This window comes from Prosopis cineraria, unplaced genomic scaffold (assembly GCF_029017545.1).
Source record: "Prosopis cineraria cultivar Desert tree isolate PC_DT_omini unplaced genomic scaffold, ASM2901754v1 PC1, whole genome shotgun sequence".
NCBI lineage: Eukaryota > Viridiplantae > Streptophyta > Magnoliopsida > Fabales > Fabaceae > Prosopis > Prosopis cineraria.
The window spans coordinates 40,539,207-40,557,062 of record NW_026555332.1 but is presented as its reverse complement, the minus strand read 5'-3'; the positions used below and the strand labels follow the sequence as shown (position 1 = coordinate 40,557,062).

The following is a 17,856-nucleotide window of genomic DNA, read 5'->3' as shown; positions in this document are numbered from 1 at the left end:
AGACAGCTCCTCCAGACAACATGAAAATATAGCCAGTCGTGGATTTACGATCATCCAGACAAGAGGCAAAATCTGAATCTGAAAAGCCAACAATCTCAAGATCTTCTGATCCCTTAAAGTCATAATCAGAATACCCAACAACCTCAAGAGAATTTGACCTTCTGTAAGTCAACATATGATCCTTTGTACCTTGAAGATATCTCATAACTTTCTTAGCAGCCTTCCAATGATCCAAACCTGGATCATTTAAGTATCGACCCAGCACTCCAATGGCAAAGGCTATATCTGGTCGAGTACACACTTGAACATACATAAGGCTGCCGACAGCGGAAGCGTATGGTATCTTTCTCATTTCAGCCCTCTTCTTATCATCCTTGGGATACTGTAACTTTGACAACAGCTCACCTTTTTGTACAGGAGCAGGTGAAGGAGAACATGAATCCATTTTGAATCTCTTAAGTACCCGCTCAATATAAGTGGCTTGTGATAAACCAAGAATACCACGAGATCTATCACGATGAATTTGTATCCCAAGAACAAAAGAGGCTTCAACCATGTCCTTCATGTCAAAATGGCAAGACAATAGGTGCTTTATCTCATTGAGGAAATTTATTGAATTGCTGGCTAATAAGATATCATCAACATAGAGAACAAGAATGGCAAAATTGTTCCCATCAAATTTTTGATAGATGTACTGATCTGAGACATTCTCAACAAAACTGAGAGAGGTGATAACTTCATCAAATTTCAGATACCACTGCCTAGAGGCCTGTTTTAGCCCATAGATAGATCTCTTTAATCTGCACACTAGATGTTCTTTACCAGATTCAATAAAACCATCAGGTTGTTTCATGTAGACTTCTTCATACAAATCGCCATTCAAGAACGCAGTCTTGACATCCATCTGGTGAAGATCAAGATCAAGCTGTGCAACTAAAGCCATTACCACTCTAAAAGCATCTTTGGTGGATACCGGAGAGAAGGTTTCTGTGTAATCAATACCTTCTTTCTGGTTGTAGCCTTTAGCTACAAGTCTGGCTTTATATCTATCAATTTCACCTCTAGCTCCTCATTTTGTTTTAAAGGCCCACTTGCAACCCACTGGTTTAAACCCCTTTGGTAGCTCTACAAGCTCCCATACGTGATTGCGGTACATAGAGGCAATTTCTTCACTCATAGCCTCCAACCATTCAGAAGAATGCGAGCTAGAAATAGCCTCTTGGTAACATATTGGGTCTAAGCTATCAATAGCATCTGAATCAAATTCCTGCAAATATACCATGTCATCATCTGGAATAGCAGACCTGCGAACCTTTTGGGACCGTCTCGGTTCAACAACCATATCCCTATCACCCTCTAAAGGTGGTTCATCTTGAGCTTCATTCTGATCCACAGCATTATTTCTGTCAACATGAGGAGTTGTCAGGATAGGCATAGGCAAAATGCTACTTTCATCATGCAAGGTAATATGCCTAGGCACAGAGCTCCCACTATCTAAGGCATCTTCAAAGAAATAAGCTCGGTCAGATTCAATTACCCTAGTAGTGTGATTTGGACAATAGAATCTGTACCCACGAGATCCGATGCAATAGCCAATAAAGAAGAAACCATCAACAATTTTAGCATCAAGCTTCATCTGTTGTGGATTGTAAGGTTTTACCTATGCTTTACAACCCCAAACTCGCATATGCTTCAGCGCAGGAGTCCTTCCAAAATACAACTCATATGGAGTCTTTGGAACTGACTTGCTAGGAACTTGATTCAAAATATAAACAGCAATTTTAAGTGCATCACCCCACAAGAATTTTGGCAGTGAGGAGTGACTGATCACGCTCCTAACCATATCCATGAGAGTACGATTTTGCCTTTCTGCAACCCCATTTTGCTGCGGGGTGCCAGGCATAGTATACTGAGCTTCAATGCCATGCTCTTGAAGGTACAAAGCAAATGGCTCAGGGTTCCTGCCAGTCTCAGTATATCTCCCATAAAATTCTCCTCCTCTATCAGATCTCACACACTTGATCAACTTGCTAGATTTTAATTCGACTGCTGCTTTAAAGGTCTTGAATGCATTAAGGGACTCGCCCTTTTCACGCAAGAGTTCAATCCATCCATGACGAGAGTAATCATCCGTGAAGGTGATGAAATATCTGAAACCACCCATAGTCGGAGGCGTGATAGGTCCACAAATATCAATATGGATTAGGTCTAAAGTGTTTTCAGACCTCTTTGCCCCTTTGGTTCTAGCTCTAGCAGGGAATTTTCCCTTTATACAGTCAACACAAGTCTCAAAATCTGAGAAATCAAGGTCTCGTAAGACGCCTTGTTTGATCATGTGCTCCAATCTCTCTCTAGAGATATGACCCAAACGACGATGCCATAACATAGAGGAATTATCATTGGGCCTTTGACGTTTATGCCCAATAGCAGCATTGATATGAAGATTAGGAAGTTCAAGTGACCAATCATTCAATCGATATAAACCATATATCAAGGAAGCGACACCAACATTAATGGAATCAAAACAAATGTCAATTTTCCCATTTCCTTGGAAGAATGAATAGCCACAAATATTCAATGCAGAAGTTGAAATTAAATTCCTCTTCGCAGAAGGTACATAAACAACATTGTTCAAATGTAAAACATGACCAGAATTTAAATATAAAGAAACAGTTCCAATGCATTCAATTGATGCCTTGCTCCCTGCTATGCCAAAGATTGACCTCTGTGCCTCACTTGGAACCTTCTGGTTTCTTAGCTCCTGTAGAGAATTTACAACATGTATAGTGGCACCAGAATCCAGCCACCATGAGTCAAAGGAAGTTTCAATAGTGTTAGACTCAAAACAAACTAGAGCTAGAGGGGCAGTTTGAAAAGTTGTACCTTCACTTTCTTGTTTGTTCTTCAATTTGAAGCAATTAGCTTTAATGTGACCCGGTTTCTTGCAATAATTGCATAACCCTTTAAAGGGTTTCTTCCTCAACTTCTCACCCTTATCACCATCCTTCTTAAAGGTTGGATTATTAAACTTTGGTGCATCATGCTTCTTCCCCTTTTTCTTATATGACCCTCCAGATTTGCTGTTAGAGCCATGAGAAACATAGTTTATTGAGTGAGAGGAATTCTTCTTTATAGCTTCCTCTTCTTGAGTGACTATCGATATCATCTAGTCAACAGACCATTCAGCTTCTTGTGAGTTGTATGAAGTCCTCAAGAGTGCGTACTCTGATGGCAATGATTGAAGAACACGGTAAACTAAGGTACTTTCACCTAAATCAATCCCATATGACTTAAGCTTGTTATAGTAATGAACAAGCTTCAGAATGTGCTCCCTGACAATAGAAATTTCGTCGTATTGAGTATTGTCAAGAAGTGACAGATAGTAGTTCTTTTGAGTCTTGTCAAGCTTCTTGTATTTGTTACTAATAGCTTTCAAGTACTCCACTGCAGTATCATTTTCAGGAATGCTGTCCCTAATTTCCTTTTCAATTGTGTACTTGATGATCGCTAGACAGATCCGGTTGGACTCACTCCATTGTTTATGGAAGGCTATTTCAGAAGCACTGGACTCGAAAGAGAGATCCGCAGGCTTAGGCTCTCTCAGAGCTAAATCTTTCTCAGAAATGGTCAGATACATATTGAGGGATTCTTTCCAGTCATCATAGTTAGTCCCATTGAGAGCCTTCACAAAGGATAGTTGCGTAAAAGCAGAAACTGAAATCGCAAAACAGAAAATGGAAAATATTAATTATGTGTGCATAACATAATTATAAAACAGAATTTCTCAACAAGCGATTATCAATTAGGCAACTATAATCATGCACCAAGAAGGCTCATATATCATAAAATTTAGCTCATACAAAAGTCCATACAAAATAATGTATTAAATATTTCTATACCTATAGGGTACAACAAATATCTAACACATTAAAGGAGTGCTATTAGTCTATCCTCAAAGCCAACCATCAAAATCACATTAATAATGTCACACTTATGGAGTATGTCCATTATCCATGCTACAAGATCCTAAACATCATCAATAATTCATAAAGTCACAAATTTTTATGACCTTAGGATAAAACAACATAATTTTAGAAGTCCTTAGGGTCTTTTGAGAATTAGGAAACGAATCTAGGACTTAAGTGAAATTTTGAAAGGTAATCAGGGGCAAATAAGTAATTCTGGAAGAGATTTGGGTCAAAATTGCAATTCTGAAAGTTAAGGGACTACACTGAAATTTCCAGAAAAATCATGGGTATAATTCATAAATTCAATAAATTTTGGGCCAAAGAATGTAATTAAAACTGGGGCCGAAACGCAATTAACAAAAATAAATTTTTTTTATAGGGCTAATACGTTTCTGGGCCCAGAACCCTTTTTTTTTAAGATCTGGATTTTCATGGCTTGTGCAGCGTCTTCCCCAGCAGCGACGCGCATACCAGAAGGAGCCAAAAAGGAATATGGGGACGTCGTCGGCGAGTTGCATTCCAATTGGACCAAAAAAAATTTGTCACCGGGAGCCAGGGGTAAACGGCGCTGTCCCTGTCTCCGGCGACTCCAGAACCTCCATTGCCGGCCAGCTCCAGACGACGCCGAAGCAGACACACGACGGTGATGCCATGAACGGCGGTGATGCCGGCTTCCAGAACCAGTTTCAGTTTCAGGTACTGGTCCAAAAAGTATGGGTTCGAATCCGGTAGGTTGGAAGCCTTCCCGCAGGTACTGGTGAGCCAGAAGAGACGACGCCGGAGCCAAAACAGACCAAAAATTTCCAAAAAAAAAAAAAAACTCATATTCATACTCATTTTCTCAGTGATATGGATGATAAAAAAAATATTTATCAATATGAGTATGAATTTCTATCAATATATCAATATACATAAGAAAAAAAAAGGATTGAGATATATAAATTTAAAATTCGTTACCAAGGTTCTGATACCACGTGTTGAATCTGTATATCTCAATTCATATAAAGAAATAAAATAATGTATGCGTACCTGAAGAATCCATGAGTGCTAGAGAAATCTCGATGTTTTAACTTCATTAATATAAGCAGCATAAGTAGGGATTGTTTTCCGCAGGCTCAAGTATGAAGTCAGCTCTCTTTCCATTCGGATGTGATTGAAGATCAGAAGCTGGACTCTCTGGGTATGGGAAGCAAAGGTGTTAGCACAATCCAAAAGCCTTGAGTCATCTTTTCAGCTACTTTATGGAAATTACATGCAGAAGCATGAGAATATCTTTTTTGGTCTTTTTAGTTTTTTATGTAATCTCATTTAAAAAAAAAGAAATTTTTCCATCAACATGCTGATCTCCATAATTATGTCTACTCTCCACTGTGTTATTATTGCTCTTGCATTACCAGTAGATGGTCCCGAAGTTAACATCTGACAATGTTCTTTGCCATTTTATATAGTAAATAAATAATATGCTATTTGATTTGTTTTTTTAATGCACCTGCTAGCTGTTGCCATGTGTAGTCTGCATCCCACCTACAAAATGCTGTGTTTATTGTAGTGTAATAATCATATTTTCATAGCTTTTAGTTATATTGGTAGGAATTATTCATTATTTATAAAGTCAGTTATATCTTTTTTTAGTAAGATTTATATCAGTTCATTATCCAAAAAATATAATTTTGAATTTCTATACTTTATTCAAATTTTGTTATAAGTCTCTATATTTTTATTTTTTAGTGTTCTAGGTACTGCAAAAATGTTGTGTTTATTATACTATAATAATCATATTTTCATAACTTTTATTTATATTGATAGGAATTATTTATTATTTATAAAATCAGTTATATCATTTTTTTGGTGAGATTTATATTAGTTTATTATGAGAAAAACATAATCTTAAGTCCCTATACTTTATTTAAGTTTTGCTTTAGGTCCATACACTTTTGTTTTTCAGTGTTCTAGGTACCACAAAATGTTGTGTTTATTGTATTATAATAATCATATTTTCAAAACTTTTATTTATATTGATAGGAATTATTTATTATTTACAAAATCGGTTATATCATTTTTTTTGGTAAGATTTATATTATTTTATTATTGAAAAAATATAACTTTAAATTTTTATACTTTACTCAAATTTTATTATAGATCCTTATACTTTTATTCAATATTCTAGATCTTTATATTTTTGTTAATCTATAGCAAAACTGTTAACAATTGTGTTTTTAAGAGGGAACCTAAAGATTAAAGAAGGCAATGTTTAATTACTCATCCTTCTTTTAAAGATGTGAATTCAGATGCAAAATATTTTTTAAATAACATTTATAACAACTACTTTTCTCTGGCCTTGGAAGAACTGATACAGAATCGTCACTTAGTCAAATGCATGCATCATTGGAAAAATTAATAGCTCCTTTGACCATTCAAGTTACTCTCACGTGTTCTGCCTTCCTTCTGATTTGACAATAAAAAAGGAACCTATAATCAGTTCTTGGGTGAAATATACCATGTGAGCATGTGAGTCAGCTTGAGCTTGAATCAAAGACGCATGAAATCTGAGAAGAAATCAGATTCACCGAGTACTTAAGCAGATAAATCGTGTGGATACAGAGTGGAAAACGCAAGACGCGTCCCTTCCAGCTCAAACAAAACCCTTCAACTAAGGTCACATTGCTATGCTCCCTCTTGTTCTCTTCTGTGTTTCCAAAATGACCCTTTCTCCAATTTTTCCCTTCCCATTTCTCACTTTGATCCTCTTCTCTCTCCCCCATCTTCCTCCTTCTCCTTCCCCTGCTCCTCCTCCAAATAGTCACGGTCAGTATTCTCTTCCTTTTCATTTCATCTCATTCCCCTTACTTTCTCTGTCTAAATTTATATGCTCATTTCAATTCCTTTGTCTATTTGTTGGTTCTGATGTAGGCACTACCACTGATCAAGGAGTAGCTTACCTTCTCATGTTGGTTGCCCTGGCTATCACCTACTTGTTTCACTAATTGATTTCTCTCTCCTTTGTAAAATGTTAATTGCCAACTAAATTATTCACTGTTCTTTCCTCATCAGATATATTCAATCCTGCTTTGCTTTTACACTATGAATTATATTCCTGTCCCTTCTTCTTTTTTCTTACTTGGGTGCTGATTCTTTTCAGACGCGCTTTGCTTTTTCTAATCTTTATGTCACGCTTTTCTTTCTGCAAGCCGAGATAAAAAGAGAATCTGCAAAAGTAAGTTACCATTCAACTGAAGTGAACATTGGGTATTTTCATACACAATTGGCTTGCCTTCTACGTATTCTTTAAAGCAGTTTCAATCTGGTATTAACAAAACCAAACCAGGATAGGCAAATCACTCGGTCTAAATAACTACTTCATCAGAAGAAGTAGAGAATGTTGAATATTGAATGCTAGCTAGTAGAAAAGTCCAAAAGGAAATGGAATCTAAGCTTCCTTAATAATTGATATTAATTTTCCACCCCCAGTCCCAAAATTACAAGATAGGTAGGCAGGCTTATCTAATCAACAAAATTTCAAACGGCATCAACTCCCACATGGCAAATAGGCTGTGAAATGCTGCAGCCTATCACGTGATAACATAGTGCGATCCACATAACAAGGGCAAGACAGTATAATAATTTATACACTTCAGTCCAATATCCAAACCGTTTGGTATTCTCACTGGCCATATCTATATCCCAAGCAAGAGACTTGAGGTTGAGGTGCTGCAGCCATGGATATCAGAAACTGGTGTGGTTCAGACAGCAGAAGCATCCACTTGGGAAGGTTCGGGTCGGGTAGTAATGGATCGGGCAAGATGAAGTGGAGAATGCTGTGGATGAAGTTCAAGAGGGAGAGGAAGAGGCTGCTTCAGTCTTCTGCAACTCCCCTGCAAATCCCTTACTATGATCCACACACTTACTCGCAGAACTTCGATCAAGGCACTGCGCTGGATGAACCGGACAATCTGTCTAGATCTTTCTCTGCTCGCTTTGCCGATCCTTCCAGATTGCATTTAAAGAAAGTTGTAGTGTAAGCCAAAGCACAAAGAAGTCTGTGTCTACCATGTCTGATTTTTGCTCATCCTAGATACAACATGGCGATACCAGTACTTATTATGGCTGTATCTCGTTCTCATTTTATAGTACTGCTGGGCAATTGTTATTACTTAATATAACTACTTTGCTACAAATTAATTTAGTTCTAGGGCTGAATTTCCTGGAACTTGTATTCCTTTGTTCCTTAACTGAAAAAGAACAGCACTAATCCGGTAGAAGTTTGATCAATGTGGCCCAGAAAAAGAAAAGAAAGTGGAGTCTGAAACAAAGGAATATTAATATAGGCTGATTCATACAGTAGTTGATCCGGCTTCATACCAAAAGTCAATTAAATAGCTTCTGGAAGCTACAGAAGTCATTGTCATGTCATTGAACAACGCTCTTGTGTTTGAGGAATCTGCAAGAAACTACCCCCCAAATCCATCCAAGGTGTATCCCACTTTGTTTAAAAAATTGTTATGGTTTGTATCACTATAATTAGCAAATTATTCCGACTGCGAGATCAAATTTCTGGTCAAATTTGAGGTGGGATTGTGAATAATGCAGTTTCTTCTAATAATTTTTTTATTATATATGTAGGCACACACAGTCATGTTGATAGACTTGTCAGCAGTGTAGAGCGAATGAGACTAGAATATTTTACAAACTATTTTAAGTTGTAGCTTTTAATTTGTTCTTAATAGTTTCAAAATCTTCTCTCATTCAATATGCAACATAAAATAAACTATATAAAGTAGCAAAAGATAATTTTATAAATGAAAATATCTCTTATGTTTTCAGATAAAAAATGATAATAAAATAATTAATAACAAATATGTTACTTCCTTCGTTAAAAAATATAAGTCATTTTTAACTGAATCTTACCATCTAATAAAGTAGTTATCTATTTTTAAATTAATCATATTTTTTTATATTTACCTCTATTAAATATTCTACAATAAATATCAAGTAATTCATCAGCATTTAAAAAAAAATCATGATTATATCTCAAAAGATTAAAAATACTTTATATTTTTTAACATTTAATTTTTTAAAAAATACCTTATATTTTTAAATAGAGAGAATACATGTTAGATCTGTTATGGAAAAAATGCTTTTTTTTTTTTTCAGTTTTTTCCATATCAAGAGCGACCTAATATTGGATCACGACCTTCAGGCAGTTTCTGTAAATTCGATTTTCAGTCTGCAACTCGTAAAAGGGTATTCGCATTCTATTTTCTATATAAGTTATGAATAAAGTGTCATGGTGTTTATTAGATTACAGTGTTAAAGGAGAAAAATGCTTTCAAACTTTTTCTTTAAAAATGCCTATCATCTTAAATTTTTTTAAAATATTTTTTTTAAGTTTAAAAAATAAAGAATTTTTGCCCTAACATTAAAAATCTTAAATGTTGACCGTTAATTAAAATTTAGTTAAGATATTTTATGATTTTACCCTTCTTTGTATCTTGCATTTTTCAGTTTTCATTTTCATTCTTTTAGAAAAGAAAAGTTAAAGAATTTATTAAAAAAAATTGAAGACTAAACACAGGAGGAAAGAGGAAAAAATACAAAAATATTCTTGATCAACCGTTAATTTAATTGTCAACATTTGAAATTTTTAACGATAGGATAAAAATATTCTATTTTTAAAACTTTTAAGATAAAAATATTTTAAAAATTAGTTTAAAATGTTAGGCACTCTTGAAAAAAAAATTAAAATTATTTTTATCATTTAACCCTAAATTACATACATTGTCGGAGGCTCACATTAATTTAATAAAACTAGACTAACAATAGGAACATGAAAAGGGAATTTTTTTTTTTTTTTTAAAGAAACATATGATTGTTGGTAGATTGAAGATCGACTAGGCGAGCACATAAACATATTTAAGTTATAAAATCATTATATATATCCTAATAAAAATTTGAGAAAATCACGTTTAGATTTTTACAATAAATCTTATGATATTTAATTATGTTATTTAGATGTAATGTACTCCATAATGTAATTCACTAATTCTTCCAACGATATTTTGGCCAGGAGAGTCTTTCTCATTCCATTCAAGGGAACTACGTTACCAAGCTTTGCCCTCTCCATTTTTTTTTTTTTTCAGTTTTGTCAAATGTTATTTTATGGAGTAAAATTACCATTTTCTCGCAAATCATTCTTCTCTTTCCATTCTTCTTTATGTTCATTTCAGGTGATAACAGTGGTACTTCGCCGCAGTTCATTCATTTAACGTCATCTTCCTCAGTTGGTCCTTGGAATTGCAACGGAATGTCCCAAGTATAAGGTTTAGGGTTTCGTCTCCAGATGTGACAACTGTAACGCTAATATCGATCTAACAATGGTGACTCAGCTTGTAACAAGCGCAAATAGAGTCCAGAAATTCTTCGACGACCTCGAAGCACAAAGGTCTATTATCTCCACTTGCACCCAGCTGTTTACGACCCTATCGAAACATTTCTCGTCCCTGGAAGCTTCAATCTCCCAGAAATCCCAATTGATAGATTCAAATGTTGAGGCTCTGGAATCCCATGCAAAGAAGACCCTCGAATCCCTCGATCACCGCGAGAATTCTATTCCAGAACGCGAGTCCGCTGCGGCCGCGCGAATTGAAGAACAAAAGGAAGCAGCTTTGGCCGACTTCGCTAAACCAATTTCAGCAAACGTTGAATTGTCTGAAACCCTGAAGTCTTTGTGTCGTAAAATGGATTCTTCAGCGTTGTTGAGGTTCATCGTATCCAAGCGTAAGGAATCGGCGACTTTGAGAGCCGAGATAGTGCCGGCCATAGCGGAGGCGGTGGATCCTCCAAGATTGGTCTTGGACGCCGTGGAAGAGTTTCTCAATTGCAAATCGGCGAAATCTGGGGTCACGGATAAGCGATGGGCTTGTGGAATTCTGGTTCAAGCATTGTTTCCGGAGACTAGTTCTGGAGGCAAATTGCCAGAATTTTGCAGAAGAATTGTTGCCAGAGCAGCTGACTTGGTCGAATCGTGGAAAGGGCAGATGGATGGTAGTTCTGAAAACGGTGCTGTCGGTGCAGCCGAAGCGGTGATGTTTCTTCAGATTGTAGTAGGTTTCAGACTACGTCAGAGGTTTGATGAGGAGTGTTTGAGAAACTTGGTTATGGAGTTTGCGATGAGAAGGGATATGGCAAAGATTGCATCAGCGTTAGAATTCGGGGAGAAAATGGGAGGTTCGTACAATCCCTTACCTTTCTCTGCTTGTCTGTCTTTTACTCTTTTTAATAGAATTAGACGCAGAATATTTAGATGAAATATTTGTAATGTTCGCTCAAAAGTTTAGCACAATTTTTTTGCATGTCGATTAGTGAAGGAACTTCTTGCTTGATGACATTGCTTATTTGTGGTTTGATTTCATTATAGACTGTTTATTTATTTTAAACACATTTATGAAGTGGAATCATCAATCTTACTTCTTTTATCTTTTACCATTCTTCCTTAGTTTGTTATCATCTGTTATATCTTACATTTTAAAGAAAATAATTGCAAACAAGTGTGTTAACTTGGTGTAATTGTAAATCATAAATTATTGGCTTTAGCAGTAAAGGCTTGATTCGAATTAGTTAGCCCAAAAAAACATTATAGAAGTTATGTTTTCAGGGATGTAAATAATTGTCGAGTAGAGCTGAGGTGTACTTGAGCTGCAGCCGATGTGTTTAATAGACCTCTACCATAGAGAGGAGTTGCCCTGAACCTCAACGTCTCTGCCTCAAGCTTCTCAGTATAGAGACAGATTAACTATAGTATGTTTTATTTTTTTTTAATTTATAAATTTACAGCAAAGTTACTCTACTCTTGAAATTTATGCCGACTAGGGCTATGCAAAAGTCTGGTTATCTTATCCAACCCATTCCAACCAGAACAAGTTCAATCCAGTCCAGTCTAGTCAAAAAATTTCGGACCAAAGAGACTAGCTTCTTGGGTTGGACTCAACAGGAGACCAAGCTCTCAGACACTTGGTCTGGTCTTATCCTATGAAATTATTTTAATATAATTTTAATTTTTTTTAACATATTTGAACAGTTTGAAGTTTGAACGCAGCATTTCCTTCATTCACATTTTCCCATTCTATATTTAATATAACTTTAATTTAATTTGCTGCTAAATTGTTTTTCTAATGTATATTAGACATATTGTTGAAGTTTGTTAAATTTTACTGCCTCTGTTGTTAAAGTTATGAATTTGAATCATTTAGATTGTAATTGAAATATTTTTTGTTGTTGTTGTTGTTAGATATATTGTTATAGATTTTTTATGATTATAAGTATTTTTATTATCTTAATTGAATTTGTTAGGATGGAATGAATTTTCACCTCTCACATAAAGGGGGGAAGCTAAATGAGTACCGGACTATTAGGACTAGTCTCTTAGTCTTATGAACCAAGTTCGATCTTGTTAATTTTCGGGTTACAATTGGACCAGATTGAGCTATAGGTTGCCTAACCCAATTCTTTTCATAAAAGATATCAGATTTCAAGTTAAGCTAAAGTCCAATATTGCCGAGTCCTTTGTGTAGCTCTAATGTCAACAATGCCAATGAGTTAGCTGGTGTCATTTTTAAGATCGTCCAAATACATATTCAAGGTTTGCTTGAAAGCCAATCTAGGAAGGAAACATACTGACAAAAACAGGACATCATATTTGGACACAATGAAGCGAAAAAAAAAATGAAGTTTCCATCTGCTTGTAGATTGTTATGTCGTTTCTAGTGTGAGTCTTATACATCTATCATATGTGAACAGAGCTACGTGTTTAACAATAATGAATTTTGTCCAGGTGCTATTTAGCCTCGGTATGAGTATCTCTCTTTTTTGGCCAAATTATGAGTATCTCTTTAGTTTACAATTTTGTGAAAAAAAAAATCCTATCATAATTAGATCATAAACAGTGGACCAAATGTCCCCCCCCCCCAAGATGTTAAGTCTATCGTCACCAACATGGAAGAGTGGAGTTTCATTTTAGACCTGAAGATGGAATCTGTTAGAAGGTACTCCCTCCATTTTTATTTATAAAAAAAAACTACCACTTTTTATTTGCTTTTTTATATAAGCAAAATCACCTATTTCAATAAGCATTTATTATACATTTTCTAAATTATTCCTTATAATTTACATTAACAAGAAATAATTAATATATGTTTATGTTGATTAATGTAGGGCATTTTAGTCTATTTTTTTTATTTTTAAACATAATTATTGTGGTTAATCAACTTTTTTAAACTGTGTGATACAGTTTTCCTCTTATATATAGAAGTAGAGGGAGTAAGATTTACCGTAGGGCAATACAGTCAAGCTACCATAACTGGAATTTCAAATATTGTGGAACTCCTTGAGATGTTTTTTGATAGAGCACAATGGCGTTTTGCAATCCATGTAGCCGACCCCACCTAGTGGGATAAAAGGTTGTTGTTGTTGTTGTTGTTGTTGTTGTTAAAAAACGATTTTGCTCGTCTCTTTTAGTTGGAAATGGTTCAGAAGCTTGGTTAGATCATAAACAGTAGGCCAAATGCTTTCCCCTCAGATGTTAAGCCTATCTTCACCAACATGAAAGAGTGGAGTTTCATTTTAGACCTGAAGATTATAAACAGTAGGCCAAATACTTTCCCCTCAGATATTAAGCCTATCTTCACCAACATGAAAGAGTGGAGTTTCATTTTGGACCTGAAGATGATAAACAGTAGGCCAAATACTTTCCCCTCAGATGTTGAGCCTATCTTCACCAACATGAGAGAGTGGAGTCTCATTTTAGACCTGAAGATGGAATCTGTTAGAAGGTAAGATTTACAGCAAGGCAATACAGTCAAGCTACCCTAAATCCATAATTGAAACTTCGAAATTGATAGAACCAGCAGTAATGACAGTAAAATGAAGAGAAACTCACTGGAGTATCTTCTATTAAGTTAGAAAATTGTAGAGAATACAATCACTAATCAGCTCCACACAAGCTGCTACCTCCTAACTTCAAACAAGAACAATGGACATGAAGAAACCCTCAAACATCCTGGTTTACAAGAGACCAGGCCCTCTCCACTAAGTTGATTCTACTGCCTAGCTCTCTCCCTCCCTCCCTCCCTCCCCTTGCCCCTTTCACACCCTCCCACTAACTTGACAATGTGAGATATCGTTATTTTCTGAGTTCTTCCCATTCTGCCCCTGCCCACCCTGTTCATGGATATTACTTTTAGGCTTCGTCTTATACACACGGCCCCGTTTGTTGGGAGGCTCAACACAAATATAGTGGAACTCCTTGAGGATGTTTTGCTCGTCTCTTTTATTTGGAAATGGTTTAGAAGATTGGATGGTCTTGAAAGCATTAGTCCTTTTATCTGCATTATTGTATGTCTAATTCTTTTGCTGTTAACTTTGGCTGTTAAAAGTTCGTTGCCAGATTTATGACAGCCATCCTGGTTGCTGCCTTTCTCTTATTGCCCATCTCAACTCAACATCCTGGTACCTATCTCTGATGTGTCTTCTCTTATCATTAAAAAAATCCGCCTCTAATTTTCTCAAAGTACGTGTTTCATTGGACAATTTGTCAACATTATAACATTTTTAATTTTTTATACAATATAGTCAGTAGGACGTGTCAAGAATTTACTTTCTGGCTTTAATAATATCCTTTGATATAAGTAAAAATTCCAGTATCTGGGTCCTTATTGTTGAAGTTTGAACTACTGCATATCTATTAATATGCTCTTTCCAATGATTAAATCTTGCTGTCATTTTCATGGTAAAAAACTTACCGTCATTTTGAATGAGTGGCATAAGATGCTTAGTACAGTGGTGCAAACTTAGTTGGGTGAACCCTTCAGCTAATCTATTCCTTTTGCTAATCTCGCTCACTAATATATACCACACTGCATTCCTACTTAGCCTTGCCTTCTAGTTTTTGGAGATTTATTCCCAGATACTCGATGAAACAAGTTTTTGATTGAATTTGATTTACTAGAATGATACCATCTTACAAGATCAGCGAAAGCTGAGGCTATATAATAAGATCAAAATGCTATAAACTGAAGCATAATCTTATACTCAGGTTTTTTATATTAATTATCTATAAAATCAATTTACAAAATGCATTCTACGTACTGGTGTCTACATATGTTGTCAAGGACACTTTGCTGCTCCTTGGAGGAAAAAGACGTAATTTGCATTTTAGACTAAATTTAGAATGTTGAAAGATACATCTACCTTATTAGATGGAGTCGTGACTTTTTTAATAATATATTCAAGGTAGTATTACCAAGTTAAAGTATGAAAATTTCATAGGGAACCTTACCAGGTCTGCTAATATTTGTGAGGATTGTATGTTATCAAATTATGGACCACAGTTACTAATAAGATCTATAACGTTAAACCGACTTTCTTCTCTCTTGATAAGAAATAAGGATCATTATGTCAAGAAGCAAAAAGAAATATGATGTGTCTGGTTAAAACTAAAAAACAAATAGGGCCATGTGCACAATAAGAGTGAGAACATAGCAGAATTTTGTGATCATTTGAGAAGGATACATAATTTTGCTCTAGTAACGGGAGTTGGGTCTCACCTCATAACATGGTGAACCTTGGTTCAAATCCTTGCTCGAAGTGTTGTCAACATTTAGCACTCGACTGTACTAATAGGGGAATATCTGTATACAACGGGAAAAAAAAAATTCTAGTTTTCCAGAGATTTAGTTGTTGATAAAGCAAAATGGTATTGTGCAATTCATATAGTTGATCTCACCTTGTAAGATAAGACTTGTCATTGTCCTTGTTGACATTTTGTGTGTGAAGATTTTGGCCTAATAAATGCTATTGTTCTATGCAGATATAATAAGTGAACTCATTAGAAATGGTAAAGAGATTGAAGCTGTCTATTTTGCTTCAGAATCTGGTTTGACTGAAAGGTTTCCTCCCGTTAACCTGCTCAAGTCCTATCTGCAGAATTCCAAAAAGAATTCTACCTCCTCATCAAAGAGTGGAAACAACAGTCAGGCTGCAATGGTCTGGATTACTGTCTTTTTAATTTAGCTTCACAGACTAATGTTAATATTCTCATGAATTTATGCTTTTGATAGGCCTCTTTCTTAAAGTGAACCCATTTTTCCAGGATGTGTCAAGCACTCAGGAGTTAAATTCCATCAAGGCCGCTATCAAATGTATAGAAGACCACAAGCTGGAATCAGAATTCAACATTGATAGTCTGAGAAAACGAGTTGCTCATCTGGAGAAATCCAAGGCTGAAAGGAAGAAGAGTTCAGCAGTGGGGAGTAAATCTCATAAGCGAGCCTATGGATCGAGCAGCGCTCGAGGTGTAGGGTCAAACTCTTTCCGTCCAGCTAAAGTAGCGAAATTAAATTCATACCCAACCTTGGATCGGAGGAACCCAGCTCCTCCTCCGCAGCCTAGTCCTGTTTCAAGATTTTCTGGATCATTCAATTACCCCAGCCAAGCTGTCTATGATGATCGTACAGGTAATCCTTACGCAACTGCCTATGGAGCTCCCCATAGTCAAAGCCCTGTTGGAATAACTCAACAGCACTACCCGCTCCCTGGTTCTTATGGAGGAGGACAGACTAACTACGGCATCTATGATTGTGGAAATGCTATCCCAGCTGCCTATCAACCTCCATTTACACACTAGACGAGAAAATCACAAGTTAGCGATATGTGATATATCCCTTCACATTTACTCCCAGCCGGAGTTCAATCTCCTTTTTCTTTTTGCTTTATTTTTATGTTATATGATTGACGGAGCTTTTCGGGAGGTCGAAGTCCTGAAGTTTCAGCCTGAAACTATATTAGAATTTAGATGCAAAAAGCTGTAGCTGCTCAATTACATTGTATTCCATCAATAATATTGATGATGATGACGACAGCATGACGATGCTCGAATGTGATTGTCAGTACCCCACTAGCCGATATTGAATCAAGATATCAAAAAATGATGATAATCTGATTACATAGACGTTGGGGAAGTTTCATTTTATACGCATTTTGACCAGGCGTCATCTTTCTGAGATATCTGAACATGTTTAGTGGGTTGCGCTACACGTAATTTGAAAATTGTGTTATCATAGCACATGGATAGTCCAACTTATCACTGTTAGAATTAGAATGTCACATCCGTTCAATAAAAGAGTGCGAGCTGGACGGGTCAGGATTTGGCCTGTTGATGCACGCGGCGGTGCGGTCAATGCTCAAGTTTCTCTTTATTATTTAAATGATAACAAAATGAAATGAGTTGCGACATTGATCCCTGAAATTCATTAGTATTTGTTTGATTGATATAAGTTGATGGGTAAATAAAAAAGCTTGAAAACTGAAGTCTTGGTAGAGGACATCGATCAAGTTTTGTCCAAATGTGAATTAGTGATTAATTAAACTAATGAAGGCGATAACATCAATATCCTTAAGATACAACAATTAACATATTTAAGATTACCTTATCTTTTCAAAAATATCTTTTATTAAATACTTTTTTCCTTTCTCACATACTTTCTCCCTTGATTAAACTAAAGCACCATTTTTTTTTTTGAGTAACATTGTTGAAAAACATATATTAATTAATGCATTTATTTTGCAAACACAAGAACCTTTTGAAAGTTGTGCGGAAAAAAAAAAAAAAAAACCGGCAACTGGCATGATGCAAATTTAAAATGTTATTATTTTCATGTGGCGTCACATGCTAGAGGTGGGGTCTATCAGTACCAAATCCTTCGGTAGTGAAAGAAACCTGGGTTTGCCTTATGAGTATTTTCTTTTCGTCTTCTTTTCTTTAATTTTTTTCTCTCGATTATGGAAGACGTGTTTTTGCAATGATGGGATTGTAGAGTTAGTAATATGAGTTAAGTTT

General features: G+C 35.7%; 2 protein-coding genes and 1 long non-coding RNA gene across 3 annotated transcripts; 2 read left to right on the top strand and 1 right to left on the bottom strand.

Annotated features, from left to right (window-relative positions):
* Positions 1-2,702: 2,702 nt before the first annotated feature.
* Positions 2,703-3,217, bottom strand: LOC129290440 (uncharacterized). The gene is made up of 2 exons (XM_054927213.1): positions 2,884-3,217; positions 2,703-2,761 (listed from the first exon to the last, which is right to left on the bottom strand). Exons 1-2 carry the CDS (start codon positions 3,164-3,166, stop codon positions 2,733-2,735), a joined length of 312 nt encoding a protein of 103 aa, XP_054783188.1. The 5' UTR covers positions 3,167-3,217; the 3' UTR covers positions 2,703-2,732.
* A 3,265-nt stretch (positions 3,218-6,482) lies between these two features.
* Positions 6,483-7,045, top strand: LOC129294631 (uncharacterized). Its single transcript, XR_008589412.1, has 2 exons — positions 6,483-6,773; positions 6,879-7,045. It is a non-coding gene; the product is annotated as an uncharacterized LOC129294631 (long non-coding RNA).
* Positions 7,046-10,051: 3,006 nt separating this feature from the next.
* Positions 10,052-16,968, top strand: LOC129314547 (FRIGIDA-like protein 4a). Its single transcript, XM_054958025.1, has 3 exons — positions 10,052-11,192; positions 15,829-16,004; positions 16,111-16,968. The coding sequence occupies exons 1-3, from the start codon at positions 10,340-10,342 to the stop codon at positions 16,642-16,644; spliced, it is 1,563 nt and encodes a 520-aa protein (XP_054814000.1). The 5' UTR covers positions 10,052-10,339; the 3' UTR covers positions 16,645-16,968.
* The last annotated feature ends 888 nt before the right edge of the window (positions 16,969-17,856 follow it).

Bases quoted from the DNA above. Each gene is read 5' to 3' on its own strand.
- LOC129314547 (XM_054958025.1), top strand. From the start codon at position 10,340: ATGGTGACTCAGCTTGTAACAAGCGCAAATAGAGTCCAGAAATTCTTC. The intron at 11,193-15,828 runs GTTCGTACAATC...TGTTCTATGCAG, and splicing joins ATTCGGGGAGAAAATGGGAG to ATATAATAAGTGAACTCATT. The intron at 16,005-16,110 runs GTCTGGATTACT...CCATTTTTCCAG, and splicing joins ACAACAGTCAGGCTGCAATG to GATGTGTCAAGCACTCAGGA.
- LOC129290440 (XM_054927213.1), bottom strand. From the start codon at position 3,166: ATGATATCGATAGTCACTCAAGAAGAGGAAGCTATAAAGAAGAATTCC. The intron at 2,762-2,883 runs GTACAACTTTTC...AATTCTCTACAG, and splicing joins GAACAAACAAGAAAGTGAAG to GAGCTAAGAAACCAGAAGGT.